The sequence below is a fragment of the Lupinus angustifolius genome, chromosome LG11, assembly GCF_001865875.1.
Source record: "Lupinus angustifolius cultivar Tanjil chromosome LG11, LupAngTanjil_v1.0, whole genome shotgun sequence".
NCBI lineage: Eukaryota > Viridiplantae > Streptophyta > Magnoliopsida > Fabales > Fabaceae > Lupinus > Lupinus angustifolius.
The window spans coordinates 33,935,365-33,956,900 of record NC_032019.1 but is presented as its reverse complement, the minus strand read 5'-3'; the positions used below and the strand labels follow the sequence as shown (position 1 = coordinate 33,956,900).

The following is a 21,536-nucleotide window of genomic DNA, read 5'->3' as shown; positions in this document are numbered from 1 at the left end:
TACTTATATTAATAAACATTTATTTCATATTTTATAACTTTCTAAATTTATTTTATAACTTCTAATTTCATATTTATATATACTTATATCAATAAACATTTATTTCATATTTTATAACTTCTATTTTTATCTTTACTAGCGTATTGAGAGGCACAGTAGTGCATGTCAACCCGCTTTCCTATTGTTTGTAATGGGTATGTATTCTACATATTAAGTTGTATTATATATTGTAATTTGTAGTTGAATATATATTCGTTTAAGGTAATTGTTCAATCTTAAAGAAAGGATGCATATATAATTGTGTTCAAGAATAGAGTCTTGATATCTTCACTTAATTTTATTTTCTAGCATTCTAACAGGCACTACCGGGTCTGTCAACCCGATTTCATATCGTTTGTAATGTGTATTCTACATATAAAAGTGATTTTTTATCTAATTAATTTTTTTATCTAATTAATTAAAATCTATTGAGTAAATCTATTGCATTGGTCACAATATATATCCATTAAATTAAAAAATAGGAATGCATGAAATATATTGCATTGGTCACAATATATGCAATTGAGTAAGAGTATGTGAATATTTGACATTTAAAACATCCAGACTACACGTTATAAACAATATGAAAGCGGGTTGACACACACAGTAGTACATGTCAACACACTAGAAAATAAAATTAAGTGAAGATGACAAGACTCTATTCTTGATGAACACAATTGTATATGCATCCTTTCTTTAAGATTGAACAATTACATCAAACGAATATATAATATATTCAAGTACAAATTACAATATATAATACAACTTAATATGTAGAATACACATCACAAACAATAGGAAAGCGGGTTGACAGACACGGTAGTGCCTGTCAACACGCTAGTATCTTCTAATTGGTGAACTTGCTTTGTGCTAAACTAATAACCTTTGAATTAACTTTTGTTTTTCATGATATGTTTGGTTTTAGAATTCAGGATGAGTAATAAAAAAATAGTTTTATATTTGAAAATGACACATTTAATATACAAAATAATGAAAAAAATTATTCCATCACATGTTTACTATTTTTATTGTAGTTAATGGTACAAAATAAAAAATTATAATTATTTTATTCAATATGAAACTCAATTAAGAAAAGTCAACATTTTAGAAAGAAAGACAAAAAGTAGGAACCTATTGCTCATTAAAGACAAATGCATAAAGATTTATCAGTTCAATTAATTTTGCTTTATAATCATGATTCATGAGTAATGAACTAATAACTATTTCTCTTAACAAATATTGTTATAAGGAATTAAATTATTTATTTTTAATTTATGTAAAGATTTAATAAGACTCTATATCACTAAATCAACATATTATTGTTAATTTTATCACTTTATGACATCAATATGGTGATTTGACTTTGATGCTAATGATTTTTGTCAACTACTTAGTTGAACTTGTTAACTCCATCTACATGAACTAATTTTAAAAATAATATCTATATACATTCTATACATTTTCAATTACTACACACAGGGCCAAGTGGGTCGCAAAGTAAAAAAAAAGAGTCAAAAAATTAGAAAAGCCCTTGATACAAGGGACATGTATAGTCCATTCCCTATTAACACCATTTAGTATTATTTATATTTTTGGTATTATCAAGAATATTTATCTACCTTTTAAGATAAGAAAGTAATCTCTTTAAGATTTATGGTTATCATGCCCAATAAATATCATTTCTAAGAATTAAACCATCAACCTTATTATTTATATTTGAGATATAATGATGATTAAATAACAAAAATAATATATGATATTTAATATTTTAACAAATTTTTACTATATTTTTTTTTTGTCATTTTGAAATAGGTTATAGCCCTAGTTAGTCATATGGTAGTCCCAATATAAGCAAAGAGAGACACTTTTAGGCCCTATCTTTTCATTTTGGACCCAAACTATTTTGAAAATCAAAATAAACGGCAAAATGAATCTTAATTATTATTAATTTTTAAATTAAAAATAATACGTGTGAATATTATTATGAATTACAGTGTAAAAAAATTAAATTAAAATATATATATATATATATATCAATGTTATAAATAATTATGAAATATGTGTTTTTCATTCACACTAATTCTTATAAAAAAATCATCTGTATTTTATAATCTAGCTTAAAGTAATTGTATTTATAAATAAATAATAAAGTATAGATTTTTTGGTATTATCAAAAGTTTCTTCATCATTTTAGATATGAAAAATCATCTCTACTTTATATTTAGCTTGAAGTAGTTGCATTTATAAATAAGATATAAATTATAGATTTTTAGTACCAATGGTTTCTCCTCATCCTTTTGGATAAGAAACTAATTCCAAAATCTGTTGAGGTGGCGATGACTTTATAATAAGTGTTATTCTAAAAAATTATCAACTTTTAATCTTATGGTCGATCTAAGGAATACATCACTACACCTAAATAAAGTATAGATTTACAAAACCTAAGTGAGTATATCAATAAGGCCAAAACCCTAGCAGTAAACCTTTGCCCCATTTCTCTTTTCCTTAAAACCCTCCGCCACCTCAATGGCTATCTACGCCGTGCTCCGCCGCGCCTCCTCCACCGTGTTATCTTTAGCATCACGACGCGCCGCCTCATCCGTGTTACCACTAGCATCACGCAGTGCCCTTACATCATCATCATCAGTATCAGCATCTTCTTCTTCCAGAAACTTCCACACTCTTCTCTTCAATCGCTTTGGAAATGTTAACCTCTCTCATATGAGGATAACAACAATTGAGTGTAAGAACTTCGCAACGAAGACCAACGCAGACGATAATCTCGTTCAAGTCCTCGATTCTGAGATCAAATGCGCTTTCGAAGATGATAAGGCGCAGCGTCAAGTAATGTTTTCTTTAAATCTCTTTTTATTGTTTATTCGTTGTGATTTTCTTCAAAGTTTGTGTCTTTGGCTTCACCTTTGCATTTTCCATGTGAAAGTTCGTTTTTTTTGGTGTGAAATTATTAGCATCTGTAACAACAATAGTAGTTTTTAGAAATTTCATTTTAGATCCTGAAACTGTGAAGTCATTAAACGTATAATCTGTGACTAAAATGATAATTTTGCTTTTTTCCTAGTTAGAGAAAAAATTACTAGAAGATGGGTGTGCAAGTAATTTTATTTTTCCCTTATTGATTTCGCGTGATGATGTCGTTTGATTAGTGGGGGATGAGGTTTGGTTGTTGGTAGTGAATTTTGCTTATGTTTCTCTTGTGTTGTAGAAATTGTGAAAGTACTTGTTTGCTGTTGGTGGTTTTCATTGATGTGCTGTTCTCTGTGTTTTGTTGATAATTGATATGATTAAAGTGAAATAGTTAAGAGTTTAAATAGGTTATGAGTTCATTCTGTTTCATTTTGCCCTCTAGGGTTAACGGGGCGTGATGTGCCATTTTCCACAAAATTGGGGTGGTTGCATTGCAGTTTCTATCTTTCTTGCTTAGTTATCAAGGATACTGGTATTATGCCAGTACCCCATACTGATACGCAATATGACATTTTCCGTCAATCCAAGGTACATGTTTGTCGCTATAAATTATAAAAACCACCAATTTATCCGTAACATATGACATAAAATGAGCTTAAATTGATAAGCATGGCAATTAAATTTCTCACAATAAGAAACTGCAATATCGAAATTGTTCATCAACATCGCAACATTCAAGCATTACTATAAATAAATAAATTGGTACATACCTGCCTATGCCTACCTCCAGTACCTGGCACAAACCTGGTACATTTATGCTTTCAGTTTTGGTATACCCGTGATTTAGAGCTTTCTTGTCTTTATCTACTACTCATTTTGATTTATTTGCTCTTTAAGACTATTGTTGTCTTCATTGACATTATGACAGATATTATAGTTTAATAAAGTTTTCAGGGACTGCCTTTGTGCATTTCTGCCTTTAAGCATTTAACCTTTTTATTATGGTTTAAAATAAGCTTTTCAGGTGACCTTTTTTTTAATTTTGATCTTGTTTTCCTTATATTTCTAGCTCTCCATGTTATATTTACTAGTTTAGTATTCTCTGTCTTTGATTCTCTATTAGTATGCTTGAGTTTTCTGTGTATGATAGTTTATGAGATTCTCCCGTTTTTAGTTACTTACCATTTAATTAGATGGTTTGACCTGATTGTATTGCTTATGCAACTCTGATGTGGTGTTATGTGAAAATTAGGCTAAAGGTCAAGTTTTTTTCCTGGGTTTTCACATATAAACTTTCTCGGATGACATCTTCTGTCCCAAAAATGATGCCACCACTTGTGATTGATCAGAAAAATACTTAATTATTAATTTTTTAACTTAAATATATTTTTCAACCAATCGCAAGAGGGTGGTACATGGAGTGGTACACTTTTTGGGACAAAAGATGTGCTTCCAGATTTTCTTTCACTCCCCAAATTTGATCGGTGGTTCTTTAATTTCTCAAATTATTTCAAATCTCTTTGTGGTTATATAAACTTTCTCATAACAAATTTTTACCAGATGGCTTTCACAGTAGATTCAGTTTTCTTGTATCAATTTTCTTTTTTAAAATCTACTTTCAGATTAGATTGGTCATTGGTACTTGCTTTTGAAAATTGAATGTACATTGAGGTGGAGTGCTATAAATTATATGTGTATAACAATATTTCTATAGTTTTGAGTGCAGTTTTCTATGGGCTGAAATGGAGTTTTTTTTTTTAATATTTTCCCTCTCTTCGGAGATATGGTATGAATATGAGAGAACATCATAATATTTGTCAAACTGTATATGTTATCTTTGTTGTGAGAAAATGGATGGCAATAACAGCCTTTTGGAGTCAACCTTCCTGTTATGATTTACCTGTAATTGTATGGTCATTTGCTGATGAGTTTGCTTGGTGCTCAAATGTCTTATTTTGACAAATAAAATATAATACGGAGTTATTTTCCCCTTGAAGAGAAGTATCCAATGCGGTTATAGTCAGGCATAATTGTTTGGGTTTATTTAATTGGCCGTTTGTTCGATAAAATTGCTTCTAGTATTTACAGTTCATCTATTAAGTTGATCGCATTTTGTCTATAACTTTTACAGGTTGAAATCCCAGATGATTTTCCTTTTGAGATTGAGGACAACCCTGGTGAAAGAACCATACAACTTAAGAGACAATATCAGGATGAAACTATCAAAGTTCAAGTTGACATCCCTAATGTAGCGCCCGAGGAAAATGAAGACGAGGATGATCATGAGGGCGAGAAGAATGATTACGGAACTAGCATTCCTTTAGTTGTGAGTGTTTTCAAAGGAGGAAATGGAGTGAGTCTGGAATTTGGCGTGACTGCTTTCCCTGACGAGGTTTCCATCGATAGCTTGTCGGTAAAGCAACCTGAAGATTCCGAAGAACAGCTTGCATATGAGGGACCTGACTTCACGTAAGCATTTAGTCATATATGGCGTTATGAAATTATGACATTTAATAATGCCCATTTTCAATTTTCTGAATATTCCTGTTCCATTCATTTTACAGTGATTTGGATGAAAATCTGCAAAAGGCTTTTCACAAGTATCTCGAGATCCGAGGTATCAAGCCTAGCACAACAAACTTTTTGCAGGAATACATGTTCAGCAAAGACAACAATGAATACTTGGATTGGCTGAAGAACTTGAAGAACTTCATTGAGAAATGATTTTAAAAAACTATATACTTTTTACGATCGAGACTATGAAATGTTGTACAAGCATATTCTTGCGTGTGTTAGTCACGAGGATTTCGCACCTACAGCGACTAAGGCTTAGTTGATGTTGTTTATCGTGATGATTGTTTGAATAAAACTTATAATTATAAGAAAAGTGGGTTGGTGAAAGCAATTTTAAGGTTGTCATTTTGTTGGTTAGCTTCACCCTTCAGTCAATTGAGACTTGTGTTAGTATTGGTCGTTTGTTCTTCAGTCTTGAAAGCAGGTGGTTAATTGTTCTTCACCGTAGTACTGCTATGCAATGCATCTTAGCTATTCCTTAGTATTATTGTATATGACTCAAAAAACATATTCATCACACCAAAGAATCAATGGAAAAAGATGGATGTACCGAAAATGTATGAATTTTATATATTCTTATTATAAAAAAAGTTATCAAAATGAATGATGAATAATGTAATGATTGTGTATAATTTTTTACTTGATATTACACTTAAGAATCAAGGCATGAACCTTTTTCTTGATAAGGCAGCCACTACCCTACCATTAAAATATGTAAGCATATAATCATTTCAATTAGTTATGAGCATATGTTCTTTCATTCTTTGTAACATTTCATGTACTATTACTTAGGATTAATTGAAATAAATTTATTTGAGTTAAATTTGTAATTATTAAATATTTTTTGGCCAATTATATTTTTAATACAAAAGAGTGAGACAATAGATATATATCCTATTTATAATAAGATATTTTTATTTATGTGTTGATAATTACTGATTTTCTTATACAAAATAATAAATAGTTAATGTGATATGCTAACTATATAACAAAATTATATATGTATTTGTATAGATATTAAACTTACAAAATTAATTTCCTTTATTTGAAGTTAAAATTTTCATTTTTGAGTGGCCAAATTTGTATATGTTAAATTTTAGAAGATCAAAATAGATCTTTACTTCAATTTTAATACAATAACAATTAAGATTAAGTTTAATCTCATTATTTATATATAAATATATATTAACGTCATACTTAATATCCAAATTTGAATACTTATTGAAATTGAAATAAATGAGATTTTATTTTATAAAACACACCGACTTAAACAGTTAAATGTTCCATTGAAAAGGGTAAAAGTTAATGTGTATAAATAGTGCAAATGAGTATAAAATATCACAAAAAGCACGCCACGTGTGTTTCCCAAAAACAAAAGCCAGCCACGTGTTCCCCAAAACAAAAGCACCCCACGTAAGTTTTTCCTTTTTATTTAATCTATTTATAATACATAAAACAAAACTTGAAATAACTACTACCATAATTTTACTTTCTTATTTTGTTTTTAATATTTTTTATTTTTAAATATAATCATATAATTTTATATAATTATAATTAATACATCTCAATTTAAATTGGATATTATAATAAGTACAAAAATTATAACATGAAATATGTCTATTAAATAAATTCTAATTCTCTAAAATAAAAAATATAAATTTAATATTTAAAATTATAAAATAAGAAACACAAAATATATATTCACACGCTACTAATAATGAATGCAATTACTTTAGATGACCTATCTATCAACATTCATTGTAAAAATTTTATTTGAAGGTGTGATTTTTTTTTAATATAAGGAAGGTACTTTCTCAGTTTTAATAAGAAATTAATTTTTTTCAGATTCATAGTCACCTATTTCAATAAATGTTACTCACAAAAATTACACTATTTACTTTTTAGTCTCCTTATAAATTTAACGGACCTTAAATTATTAGACCAATGTCTTATTGGTTGAGGTGTGTGACTTTACCACCAACAAATTTTGCTCTTATTAATCAAACTCTCTCAATTATCTATTTTAGAAAATATTAAACTAAAAATCTGATCATGGTGAATTAAATGAATAAATACTTTTGAGTCCAATTTTATTTTAAATATATGAACAATCTCTTATAAAGAGGGATATGTGGAATAATGATGCCAATTAATTAATAAATTAATTATTTAAAAGATCAATAATTAATTAATAGGATAATAGATTATTGAGAAAGTAATATAAAATAGATAAAGTTGTGTACAATCTATTTGGCATTGTTGTTGACTTGGTCACATGGGTAAGAACAATTTCCCTTATCTCTTTACTTCTTCTTTTCTTTTCAAATTTATTCATTGGTTTTTCCTATGTTCTTGTCAACACTTATGTAATGATCCTTTTTTTTTGCCTACACATTTGTTCCATGTCACATACCATACATAAATATATATATTTGCTTCAATAATTTATATCAATTATAATGATCTTATAATTAGGGGACATTAAGATCCATCAATCTATTTCAATTAGGCTCAATAAGGGTGTGTTATGTTGTTCATTTTTTTGTTATTATTTTGGATTAAAAGTTTGATTATTGTTATTCTTGTTTTTTTTTGTTTTTCAGATTTGTGTATGTTGTAAATTTTGGATTGAATTGTGTAATGGAGAATATGGAGAAAGAAAGTGAAAATAAATGTTTACATTTTGATCTGAATACTGGTGCAAAGATGCCTTCTGTTGGTCTTGGAACATGGAAAGCTCCTCCTTTTGTTGTGGGTAATGCTGTTATTGCTGCAGTTAAGGTGTGATCTCTTTGCATTTTGTGTCTTTTATTTCTTAGTTTCACGTGATGCTAAGGTTGTTACTTAGTGATCATGAGGTCACAGATTCGAATCCTGGAAACGGCCTATCCGCTTGCGGGGATAAGACTACATATATCTACCATCCCAGAGCCCACTAAGTGGGTTTGTTTCTTAGTTCTCTATTGGGGTTGAGGGGTAGCAAGAGAATGGAGAACCCAATATGTTGTGTTTACCACAATTACGGCCTATGTGGTCTGCAATTTAAAACAATGAGCTAACCGAGAAGCCACAAAAATCTTGATTCAAAATCTTAAGACAATAAGCCTTTTCGACTTTATCTGATACCAATTGTTAGGCGACACAGAAAACCCAAAAGTAATGGAGATATCCATGAATGAGATAAGCAAGAAACAAAAAATGTGGGTCTAATGCCACCTCTTGACCAATAATAACCTTAATGCAACTAGGCTGAGTCTTATCCTTTATATACTCTTCACTTAACTATTTCTTTTACCAATATGAGATTTCGGCACACTAATTTCAAACATTTCATGTGCTAATTGTTTGCTTTGATTAAATTTGTCCAATTCTATATGCAGGCTGGATACAGACATATAGATTGTGCTCGGGTATATGACAATGAAAAAGAGGTAAATTTTGTTCCCTAATCCTGTGTGTAATGTATAAGTTTATATATATATATCAAATAGAAAAATCTGAGACACAGAACTTTCTGGTCAGTAATTTGGACAGAAGAGTTAGCATGTTTTTTTACTATGAGATGGATGAGTGCTTCTACCACTTTGCTTTGTTTGCTATGGCTTTCTTAGTTTGTATTTTATGCAGATAGGGGAGGCACTGAAGACACTTTTTTCTACCGGGGTAGTACAGCGCAGCGAAATGTTCATCACATCAAAACTATGGTATGTATTTGGACTAGTTCTTGTTCTCAATTGACCTCACTTTTTAGGAGTCAATCTTTTGATGTACTTGAGAGAAATTAATATGGATTCTAATTATTTATTCAATTTAATGAAAGTTTTAATTTAGATGCAAGGAAAATTGGAGATAAACCTTAAAAATGCTGCAATTAAATTTGGATGTGGTACATTTCTGTCAAGAGTAAGGAATTTCCTGAGGTTGCCTTGAATTTTTATTCCATACAGGATCAGTGATTGTGCACCCGAAGATGTGTCGAAGGCACTGACTAGGACTTTAGAGGACCTGCAGCTTGACTACATCGATCTATATCTTGTATGGTTCTTGATTTTAACCTTCCTCTGCGATAACGCTGAAATTGAAGATGGTTGTATGAAATGTGATGGTTTCGATATTAAATTATTTTGTCACAGATGCATTGGCCTTTTAGGACGAAACCAGGTTCAAGAGGTTGGGATCCTGAGATCATGGCTCCCTTATGTCTTGAAGAGACATGGAATGCAATGGAAGGTTTATATGCCTCGGGTCAGGCACGTGCGATTGGGGTGAGCAACTTTTCGACCAAGAAGCTGCAAGACATAATCAGATGTGCTAAGATTCCACCAGCAGTTAACCAAGTTGAATGCCACCCTGTCTGGCAGCAACCTGCTCTTCACAATTTGTGCAAGTCAACCGACGTTCATCTCACAGTATTACTCTATCTGATCCGAATGATCTCTTCTGGTCCTATATTTATGCGATTGAGCTAACGTTGCTAGAAAAAAACTTAATTGTTGTTCCTTCGGCGCTTGTAGTGCTGTTTTGAAATGAAAATAGAACATGTATAATAGTTGTTATAGATGTAAGGGTCTATTTGGTTCGCGAAAATGTTTTTTTGTCTTCATTTTCTGCTTTTGCTAATAGTTACAACAATGCCCCATTATTTTCATTTTGTTTCTTGTTTTCAAAGCAATGTACAAGAATCAGTGAAATTGTTGAAGGACACCATTGAAGTTTTGTCAAATTGTTGCTTGTATTTGCTAACAACGAATGCTTCATTGCAGGCATATTCTCCTTTAGGTTCTCCAGGGTCATGGGTAAAGGGAGAAATCTTGAAGGAACCAGTGTTGATTGAAATTGCTGAAAAACTTAACAAGTCGCCAGCACAAGTGGCTCTACGGTGGGGAATCCAAAGTGGTCACAGTGTTCTTCCAAAGAGTGTAAATGAATCTAGGATCAAAGAGAACCTTAGCTTATTTGATTGGTCCATCCCTCCAGAGCTTTTCTCAAAATTCTCACAGATTCACCAGGTTTGTATGCCTTTTGGAAACATTCAAATCAATCATTATTAGACTCGTGTTAATATATGACATTGTTTTTAACCAGTTTGACTTAGAGATCAATGTTTTGTCAATGAACATGATTTACAATAGAGCATTATGGCGTCGTTCGATCCATGTAGCTGACCCTACCTAGTGAGATAAATGCTTGATTGTTTTTAATCCGTTTATTCATTTCTTCGTTGTTTCTTGCAGCAAAGGTTACTTCGAGGGGACTTCGCAGTCCATGAAACTTGCAGTCCTTACAAAAGTCTTGAAGAATTGTGGGATGGAGAAATATGAAGTCCACAGTATTTCTCATTACCTATATAGAAGAAGCTTGGCATGTATTTAGACATTTGAATTTTTATTGCCTAATGAAAATTGAAGGAACGTCTTCCTTCTAGGAACATTTATATTGTCCTAGAGAATCAACCCTCTCCCTACAGGTTAAATGTGAATCTTCATATATGAACATAAGAAAAATTGACTCACTACTTCAGTTTTCTGTTTCCTTTTATGTCTGAGTTTTTCATTTTACCAGAAAATGGCAGCTGAAGTAGCTTGCAGTTTTATAAAAGCAGGTTGTAAAATAAATTGTAGGCATCATTTGGTCCTCTTTAATTTGTTGTGTGGTGGAATCAAAATATTAAAAGATATAGAGTCAGTTTTAGAAGAAGTTTATTCGTTTGCAAGTGTAAGGTTACATGCATCTAGCCACCTCAGACCGCGTTAGGTGAAAACCTTATACATTGGGCCATCATTTACTAATATGGAGTTGATTCATAAGTTTTCACTTGGTTTGTTGAGTGGTGAAATTGGAAGAACATAATCATTCAAAAAATTATACCATTAGAAGACTTATTTCAGAACAGAAATGCCTCACCTTGTTTATTATCCCATCAAAACTAGAACCAAAGCCACGGCTACATCAAAGAAGTCCTCTTTACACTTTTACAGATGGATCATAATGTTAAACTGGGTATTTGGATAATAGTCATTGATCAACAGAAAGTGTATGTGATTCTCCACTAACATGCATAAGATCCTCCGCACGACGTATGAGTTTCAACCCCATTAGCACAAACCACAGGTAAGAGAATGGCATGTTACTACTGCATACCCAAGCAGTCTTATTTTCTGTATAACTAAGCGTATCCACTCACCCTATAGGTGAGGAATTAATTCTTTTTTGGGTGCGTGAATGTCTTTCCCAACAAGTGTCATTCTCAGGAATTGAACGGAAGTTGGTATATATTCATACTATAATTCAGTAAAAAGACGAGTACTCTTTTTATGACTCATATAGTGCTTGTATTTTGTGGTAAGAATCTTTAAATGACACCATTACTTTCTAGCCCATGTTCATGATAATACTAAGAAGAATTACATCTCTTGTAGAACTTATATTTGTATTTGTCACTGCATTGCATGTTTTACAATCTCAAGCAGTACATTATAGATGAGCAACAAAGTACATATTATTATCAATCATGGGATTATTTTCTTTCCTTGATCATACTCCACATAACAAAAAACCCTATAGAGGAGAATAAAAAGTAATTAAGATTATAAAGCATGAGCATCACAAAAGTCTGTGTATTTAAATAAAATAAGATGGCTCAATGCACAAGGTTTCCACTTAGTGAGTCCTGAGAAGGGTAGATGTAAATAACCTTACCCTTATAAACAAAGAGATTGTTCTTAGGATTTGAATCCATTACCTCTAGGTTACAAGGCAAACAACCTTACTATTGCACCGTGACTCATCTCTTCTGTGTATTAAAATAGAACAGAAAAAGCTTCTGGATTCATAAAATGCACAAAAATAAACCATAGACCAAAGTAGCTTGTAGTGACTAATCTCTATATGGATGCAAAGTTATGCTTTTAGTGGCAATTCCTTGTGAGTATAAGTGACCCCATGATCAGCATCTACCACCTGCCCATTCCCTCTCAGGATCCTGCATCATATTGTATGATTTTAGTCTAGCTTAATGTAACTATATATTAAAAAATAAATCATGAATGAAGACAAGGTCATGAAAAACTTCAGAATTTGAAAAAATATTACTAAAAATGTTTGTCATGGACAATTTAAAAAGATAACAAAGCCCTCAGTACAATTTAAACCAAGAGACATTGCAGGATTCCATACCATTTAGTTGTTAACAATCCCTCTACCCCTACGGGACCTCGAGCATGAATTCGGCTTGTGCTTATTCCAACCTGATCAGCAATCAGTAAAACCATGAACAATTGAGAGTATAAAAATAACCATGCTGCTATTACAATATGAATTCTGGAAGATATGATACCTCTGCACCGAGACCGAAGCGTGCTCCGTCACAAAACCTTGTACTTGCATTGTGGAATACAGCAGCACTGTTTGTGCATCAAGCAAAAATGCATATAACACATTCAGCAACATTAAGCCAGGAAAAATACTTATTCATAGAGCAGTTATGAGTAGAAAAATATTGAACCAAAGTGTTATTTTCAATAGATGATTTCCACCAAAAATGAAATATGATAAGTGTCCATAATGCATGTTCGAAAATGGTAGAGAAAGACAACAATAACAATAACAACAACCACCAAGCTTTACCCTCACTAGGTTGGATCGATTATATGAATTGAACGACATCATAATGCTTTTTCATAATTCATTTCCGTCGACTATACGGATTGAGTTTGTGACCATTGTCTACCGCTAAAGCAAGTGTTGGATTTAAGTCACTCCAACTTTTTTCCTAATGATCTCATTCTGGATTATGTCCATCTTGATATGGCTACTCAAGTACTCAACTATGGCAAAGTCTTCATTTATGTAAGGATATTTTGTTCAGTATTGTAGTTTACAACACAACATTTAGTTCTATCATTTTATATAGGTCTATTTACAAAATTCTAGACCTTTGATTCTTCTTATATCAACAGTTATCAACTTCACACTTTACTCTCCAGAAGTGCACTATGCACATTATAGGATCTAAATTCAAAGAAACTAAAAGAAGTGGGAGAAAGTGAGATATATTATCAATATTATATTTATTACAATATAATATTTACATACTTATTTACTTGATTAAGAAAACATATGAAAAAAGAAGCAAATTTTCAATTAGAACTTTATGAACAAAAAGTGAAGATGAACACTGCATCTGTTCAGTTTCCTAACAAAAGATATAAAAACAAGTTACATTCTTTCAAAACATGATTCTATTCCATCCCACCTCAGGATAAATATTTTAAGAAATAAGAATTATAAAAATCAGTTATGAAGTTCTCTTCATTAAATTCTAAATACACATAGCTATTTGATTATTGCATTCAATGTCTTCTGAATCCTTACCTATACAGTACCAATTTGATGGGAAAACAATTTTTTTTATCATAATATGCATATGTAAAATAAGAAAAACATCAAACAAGAGTTATATGTTTGGATGTATGTTATAAACTTATACCCAATCATAAGAATAATGTATCAAACTTTTTGAAATCAAAGAGGTTAGTGAACAAATTTCAGCAGGCATTTGAAGTAAACCATTATATCATCACATTACAATAGTATTTGTTGCACTACACATGATATCAAAGGATCAAACAATATGAGGAAAAAAATCTAGACTTACCTATCAACTTGATGTAAGAAAGCTTCAGCAACTTCAGCGTCTTCGGTAACAATGCATTCAGTATGAGAACTGCAGAAACAGGAAAGAAAGTAACAGACTTAGCATAATAATGTTAATGATATAGAGATTCAAAATGATAATCATGCAGACGAATCCAACATGCCTTCCGTATTCATGTATGTGTTCGATAGCAGCAAATACATCATCTACGATCTCAATTGCGAGAGCCAGTGAACTATACTCATGATGGAAGGAGCTTGTTTCTGGAATATTTAGTAAGGCACTTGCTCTTGGTCCACCATACAATTCAACACCTACAAATATATTATTAGTTTGCAGCAGCTATAGTGTACCTATTTATACAAGTTTTCCAGTTTAACAGCATGGTTTTCAATATCGATACCCGTTCAATCATTACAAAAATAAAATTACTCTATTTGAACATACGGCAGCAAAATAAACTGAAAACATCTACCAACAACGCGTTAGTCTAGTGGTGTAAAGCCCCGTTAGATCCTTAGAAAGACCAAAGGGTCAATAATTCGGTTCCTGGGAGCAACACTTGTTGGGAGAGGCAACCACACACCCTGAAAAGGATTAGTTCCTTATCCATAGGGTGAGGAGATACCCTTGGTAGTACCAAAAAAAACAGAAAACAACTTATTATTAGCTTTATCAACTCTGAAACTGATAACCTATGAAGAAAATGGTCACCTTCAACTCCTTATAATGATAGTTCACTTTTTCTCTTACCTATATTTCTAACCAAACACTTAGCTTTCATTGCTATAATCAAGAATAATCTCAAAGTACATATTATCCATAGGAGTAACTCCACCCCTGCCCCCAAAAAAGCTTGTTTTAGGACATATTCTGTATTGTTTTGAGAAAAACCAATTCAAAGTTAATCCACTAGACTAATTATCTTAAAATCACTACAAAAATGCGATTGTCGTTCAAGAAAATTAAAAAAATCACTATAATCTAACATCAAAATTCTTCTGATCATGTAAAGGATATAAAAAGAAGCCAAGAAGGGTTTAAAAAGAAAATAAGAAATCCAATTTGAATGTGTTTTGCTCATTATAAATCCATTTGCAACTGCAGTCAAACCTTCAATTTTGAGTTCAGTAACAAGTTGATCAAGTCCACCATTACTTGACAGATCCTTGTGTATGAGAAGGGTTTCCTAAGAACATTAGCACACAATATTTTAGTGAGCACAGTCTTTAGATTCAATTCAAATCATGAATGAAAATTGAGGAAAAACCAAGATGAGTGAATTTAAATGATCATATATTAGTGAAGGCATTACAAAGGATATAAACTGTAATTACCATTGCGTTGCAGGCTGCAGGATAATCAGTCTTTGCATCCTTAACAATCTTCTTTGCTATATCAATATTAGCTGATTTGTCAACATATACATGACATATCCCATCTGCATGAAAAAAAAAGACAATTTTACGGAATTCTCGTTTGTAATTGTAAGCACAAAGTAGGAAACCTATATGTGTATATATATTACCAGAATGACCAAGAACAGGAATCTTGGTTGTGTCCTTGATTTGAGAAACAAGCTTATTGCTGCCTCGGGGGACTACGAGATCTATCACGTCATTGAGCTGCAACAGAGTATGGGTAGTTAAAAATCAGCTTAGACAAGTAAATTTTAAGAGTTTTACTTGTATATCCACCTTGAGTAGATCTGGAATTGCTTCTCTTGAAGTCACAAGCCCGATAAGTTTGTCACCAACTGTATCAGGAAATGCTGAAGTAATGACCTGCAACGATGAAGAAATGTGAATAAAAAATGGAAATAAATTTACCGCAAAAAGTACGAAAAAGAAACAACAAACTATTTGGATTGAGATGAATCGAAAAGCACGAAGGCCTTAAATAAATAGACAAACCTTGTGTAAGATTTCGTTCGATCGTTTGGCTTCCTTTCCTCCTTTAAGCAGTAAACCATTGCCACTTCGAATTGCCAATGCAGCTATCTATAAATCCATTCAAGAAAATATCTGAAAGATCAATACTAAATACAACTATACAAAATTCTAACAACTTAATGAGTAAAAGTTGACAAAGAATAAGTTATTTATAAACTTTGGTTGTACTTATTGAAAGAGCGGAATGGAAAAGAAGAAATAGGTATCTTTTCTTAACCTGGACAAGGGCATCAGGCCGAGACTCGAATATAATCAGGATGACACCCAAAGGACATGTTATTTTCTCCAGGGTGAGATTATCTGCTAGCTGGAAATAGAGCATTGATAAAAAATGTCAAATGCGTGTTAAACAGTAGGATAAAAGTTTTGATTGCATTTTTCATTATTTTATCAAAAGCAGAAACAATATTAAAGTCATTATGAACTTGTTATTGAATAATTGCAAAAGTTAAATTTTAGAAACATATTACATACTTTAAACTAGTAAATATGAAAACTTCTGAATTTTACAATATCAAAGAACCAATTTTACATGTTACTTATCAAGTGGATAATGACAGAGTTATAAAAGGGATTTGACCTCAGTTCTCTTCAAAATCTGACCAATGGGTTCTTCCATGTCTGCAAGCATGCGAACGGACCTAACAAGACTAGAGATCTGAAAATACAAAACTCATGGTCAGACAAACATGCTAACACTTGGGGTTATTTAGCTTTGATAACTAAGTAACCAATTAAGTTCTTACCTTTTCCGGCTTCAGAGCTAAACGTGATACGAGCGATTTCTCATATCCAGCTTCCTCTGCAGCAACGATATCAGCTTCGTTTTCAGATTTTATTATACTTTCATTTTTCTCTAATGCATCAGCCACTGCCAGCAATATTTGACTCCTTTCTTCAGAACTTAGTACCTGAAACCAAAAACTTCAATATAATACGAACAAGACTACCTAATTGAATTCATTGTGTGAGCAATAATCAAAAATAAATTATGAAAAGGTAAATTTCCAATTATAGATATTGATGAAATGAAATCATGCCTTTCAATCTAATAAATTTAAGTGTACTCACCTGGAGTCGTCGAGAACTATCGCGTGCTGCAACTGCCATTTCACGCGCACTCACTTCCTGTGTGTTGATCCACAAATGTGCATCTTTATGAAAGACAGTACCAATCCTTTCTCCATGCAGAACACGGATGATGTTGTCCGTAACGCAGCCACTTCAAAGGAAGTTGAAATACAATTTGAAGTTAGTAAGAACAGAAAAATCAATATGCATGCTGCATGCTTGTACTTATTTGATACATGCATGTATTTATTTTTCTAAAGTTCAAAAGTGAATGTGAGTAAAGATGATAACAGAATGAATATTTCTCACAACATAAGTCATAATCTATTTACATTGTTTGAACTATATTAGATATAATTGAAACATATAACAGGGTATCTTTTTTTTCTTATTTTTATATAACAAACATAGTATATGAGCATGGAATGGAATCATTTTCCTCCATAACAAACATGATATTGGTGGAACATCTATGCAGTGTTGTACTTAAAAAATGAGACACCCCTTGATTCAGTTACACACAATCAGGAAAATAATTAATCCTTTACAAGCTTTTCATTAGAAAATATCATTCATTCCATTCTATTCATGGTTCTTTGTCCTCAATTTTATGACAGAGAATGACCCCTTCAACAATAATATAAAAAAGTAGTTATTTATGTTATGTATGATGCAGCCATAATATTGTGGTTGCGATGACCGCCACAGCCGCATCATACTGCAATTGCAGTATGATACCGAATAACAATGATGTGGCCGCATCGAGCCACAACACAACCGCATTGGACTGCATTTGGGCCGCATCAGACCGTGTTGAATTCAAAAATATTTTTTAATCACAAAATAATTACACCGCAAGGCCACAATCGTAGTAACCATAACTGTGACCACAATCATGACCGCAACTGCAATTTAAAATACATTAAAAAACTGAAGGTACCTAATAATAATGACTGGGGTGCCAGCATAAGCAGCACAAACAGCAGCATTAACCTTAGCAGTCATACCCCCTCTGCCCAATCTTGACTTATCTCCAAAAGTAATTTCTGATTCATGTATTTCTTTAACATAAGTATGAATTAGCTTTGATTTTGGATCAGATGGAGGACCATTATAAAGGCCTTCAACATCACTCAGTAAAACAAGAAGATCAGCTTTAAGTTCCAGAGCCAATAGACCAGCCAAACTATCATTATCCCAGAAGATACCAGAAGAATCCTGAACACAATAATCCAAGGAAGTTAAGCCAATTTTTTTTTAGGAAAAAGTTAAGTTTTCACTAAGGCAAATTAGGAACATATAGCAAACAATCAAAAGCATAAATTAAAAACAGTAAAGAAACAAATGAGGCTGATTCAAATGAAACATTGTAAGGAAAACTAGCAAACCTCATATGGTGCTTTCCTAGTACTAACAGCATCATTTTCATTGAAAATTGGGATAACTCTTAAATTTAATAACGAGTTCACGGTTTCTGAGAGCTGTTTTCTGAAATCCGCGTCCCGAAAAAACCCATCATTCACAAGAAGTTGGGATGAAGTTACATCAAGCTGCACCAGACAAATGACATATTAACATCACAATGTCGAAACAATGACATATATCTATATATATATATATATGTTGGGTTGGAGAGATATTGAGAGTGTAATTTAGTGTGAACCTGACTAAACATAGTATCATAGAGAGCCATGAGACTACTCTGCCCAACAGATGCACATGCTTTTCCATCATGGTCATCACCTTGTACCCTTTGAAGATCCGAAAAGCTGCAAAACAAGTAAAAACTTTGTTTAAGGCTCATTGTTTTTTTCATCTATCTCTTAAATTCTACCCCATTGTTAGAAACATGAATTTTTTGGCTGAACCTACTCTTCAATACAATGCTGGTCTAATCCCAATTGAACAATGGAAAAGAACAAAACTACAAAAGGGAAGCATCCTTGTGGTATAAAAAACTTGAATTCATACTCGATTCTCGAAACACAATGATTTTAGCAATGTAAAACATTATTTCTGTTCTGTTCGATACAAGAAAATCCATAATAATTAAGATGGCCTTTTCCCCTTTACTTCTAATATTGTACTAAAAACTCATTTTTATAGGAACATCACTAGCAACTTAAGCTCTTGTCACTTTTACAAATTGATGCAATGAAAGTGTGAACAAATCACTAGTTGAAAATTTGATGCATCTTGATAAAATGTAAGATTACTGCATCAAAAGAGAAATGACATAAACCTGCTATTAGCCAATCTTCGATATCGTAGTCTTTGACGGCCAACACCAACTGCGCCTGAAGTCACCAATATAACCTCATATCCCTTATTATTTAGTTCCTTCAGCTGCAAGAAAGAAAGTTCTCAGTCTCAACAGAAATATAAATTTCACTTACAAGTTCCAAAATATACACACCACCTCATATTTAGGGGTGTAATGGGATTATCCATAATAGTGATGAGGAAGTCACAGGTTCAAATCCCGAAAACAGTCTCTTCGAAAACTGCCTACATCTATCCTCACCAGACCCCACTAAGTGGGAGCCTCGTGCATAAGACTACCCTTTTTAATGGAATTATCCATAATGTGATGGTAGAAATTGTACAGATGTGAGGTGAAATAGAGTTACTCCAACAAAGATTACATGACCAGTGAAGAATATCAAACAAATGTGCATTTGTAAGTTTAGTAGCCATTCAATAGAACAAGGACATAGAAGTGCTACCCCTATTCACTATCTCCTTAATTTGTAAAGTCTTTATATGATGTTATATACCCATACCTGCTTGCCCATACTCGAGTAGTGGGTATATGCGAGTAACCAACGAATTTTTAATTTTAATATATATTTTAATATATTTTATCATAATCAATGTATAAAAATAATTGTTACTTAAATAATATATAGGTATATGACAATTTATGATTATAGCCTAACCACTAAAATTTACTATAATATAATAATTAAAATATATATATATATATATATATATATGTGTGAGTACCCACAAGATGGATATTATGATAGCCGTTCTTATTCATAAGCTATTTTTGCGAATATTTTGATGGGTACTCACGAGTTGTGTATTTTTGGATATAAGATATAACCTTCTTCTTATTTATTAAGGGTATGTTTGCTAGCTATGTTTTGAGGCAAAAAAAAAATAGAAGATTTGAGAGTGATAAATATTATTGTGATATGACTGGCAAATACATTCTAAGATTATACACGTATCATTCTTACATCATTTTTTTTGGATGATAAAACAAATAAAATATACTCCAAAACACAAACTGTACCTTTATTTACACAATCAATAAAAAAGTGTAAAGATGAAGTAAAAAAATATTGATCGGTTAAAAACAAAAATAATTTCAGTTTGGAAGTGCAAGAAAAATGGTGTACCTGCTCACAAAGATCTCCAAGTCTTCCCAATGCTAATCTTCCATCACTTCTAGTGACCACAGCTGTTCCAACCTTCAAGTACAACATAATAAATAAAGGGTTAATTGCTGAACAAGAAAAAAATATCTATGTTAAAGGGGCATAAATTTGAACATCTAAATGCTTCATTGATTCAATAAAAGTGACAATATAGATCTCATAATTCTCCTATTTCATCATTCATTATGTTAGAATTATATGTAGTGAAAATACTTTGTAAACCCAAATTAAATTCGCTCCCTTACATGAGTATTGTTCGACTTGAATAAATAAGTATTGTTCGACTCGAATTAGTTGAAGTCTAACCTAAGTTTTGAATATTGAGGGTCATTGATCGAGTTAAAAAAAACTACAATCCACTATGAAAGTGCCATTAACATCCACATATCTCATAGATATCATAGTTTCAACATGAAAACACATAACAACATTGTTGTTGTAAACAAAAACTAGAATTCACAAAAGAAGCATAACAAATAAATGAATGCATGTTTGGTTTATGATAAAAAGACCTTGACTACAACACGTTTAACACTCTTCACAAATTCTCTAGTAGGATCCATGATTGGCATGCAAACTAAGATAGAACACAACACAACACAAGTGAATCAATGTTATGGAGAACTTAGAATTCTAAAACCTCAAAGATTTTGCTTACATAACATTACATTAGGGTTTTCATCACTAAATAAATGGAACACTACCACTTCATTTTTTTTTACTTTTTATCTATTATTTACTTATCAGTTTAATATGTATGCATTGATTTTTTACATCCCATATTCATACATGTATATTATTAATTTATTAGTGAGTCAACGATGATTAAAACACGATTAAGGTATAAGTGGAAGGAAAAGGGAAAGTTCATCA

At 31.8% G+C, this 21,536-nt stretch overlaps 3 protein-coding genes and 2 long non-coding RNA genes across 7 annotated transcripts in view; 3 read left to right on the top strand and 2 right to left on the bottom strand.

Moving 5' to 3' along the window:
- LOC109360813 overlaps positions 1-2,431 on the bottom strand; it is a 17,979-nt gene extending 15,548 nt beyond the window's left edge. The window contains exons 1-2 of the long non-coding RNA XR_002109221.1: positions 2,415-2,431; positions 1,402-1,408 (exon numbers count right to left, since the gene is read on the bottom strand). This is a non-coding gene — a long non-coding RNA (uncharacterized LOC109360813). The remainder of the gene's footprint in view (positions 1-1,401; positions 1,409-2,414) is intronic.
- The window catches only part of LOC109360814, a 17,601-nt gene extending 6,224 nt beyond the window's left edge, over positions 1-11,377 (top strand). The window contains exon 3 of the long non-coding RNA XR_002109222.1: positions 11,367-11,377. This is a non-coding gene — a long non-coding RNA (uncharacterized LOC109360814). The remainder of the gene's footprint in view (positions 1-11,366) is intronic.
- On the top strand, positions 2,496-5,891 carry LOC109360812 (uncharacterized protein At2g39795, mitochondrial-like). The gene is made up of 3 exons (XM_019605953.1): positions 2,496-2,883; positions 5,096-5,433; positions 5,529-5,891. Exons 1-3 carry the CDS (start codon positions 2,566-2,568, stop codon positions 5,686-5,688), a joined length of 816 nt encoding a protein of 271 aa, XP_019461498.1. The 5' UTR covers positions 2,496-2,565; the 3' UTR covers positions 5,689-5,891.
- On the top strand, positions 7,801-11,076 carry LOC109360811 (aldo-keto reductase family 4 member C9-like). 3 transcript variants are annotated; one of them, XM_019605952.1, is made up of 8 exons: positions 7,801-7,817; positions 8,142-8,319; positions 8,919-8,969; positions 9,166-9,242; positions 9,486-9,573; positions 9,672-9,947; positions 10,302-10,547; positions 10,773-11,076. In XM_019605952.1, the coding sequence occupies exons 2-8, from the start codon at positions 8,179-8,181 to the stop codon at positions 10,857-10,859; spliced, it is 966 nt and encodes a 321-aa protein (XP_019461497.1). In that variant the 5' UTR covers positions 7,801-7,817; positions 8,142-8,178; the 3' UTR covers positions 10,860-11,076. The 3 variants fall into 3 exon arrangements, with proteins under 3 accessions (XP_019461497.1, XP_019461495.1, XP_019461496.1); XM_019605950.1 differs by lacking the exon at positions 7,801-7,817 and adding an exon at positions 7,870-7,904; XM_019605951.1 differs by lacking the exon at positions 7,801-7,817 and adding an exon at positions 8,040-8,058.
- Positions 12,197-21,294, bottom strand: LOC109359479 (delta-1-pyrroline-5-carboxylate synthase-like). Its single transcript, XM_019604159.1, has 20 exons — positions 21,176-21,294; positions 20,625-20,696; positions 19,460-19,563; positions 18,881-18,986; positions 18,606-18,767; positions 18,158-18,435; positions 17,218-17,368; positions 16,893-17,057; positions 16,727-16,804; positions 16,364-16,453; positions 16,108-16,194; positions 15,892-15,978; positions 15,723-15,819; positions 15,532-15,635; positions 15,308-15,383; positions 14,358-14,508; positions 14,195-14,263; positions 12,875-12,941; positions 12,715-12,785; positions 12,197-12,520 (listed from the first exon to the last, which is right to left on the bottom strand). Exons 1-20 carry the CDS (start codon positions 21,233-21,235, stop codon positions 12,439-12,441), a joined length of 2,157 nt encoding a protein of 718 aa, XP_019459704.1. The 5' UTR covers positions 21,236-21,294; the 3' UTR covers positions 12,197-12,438.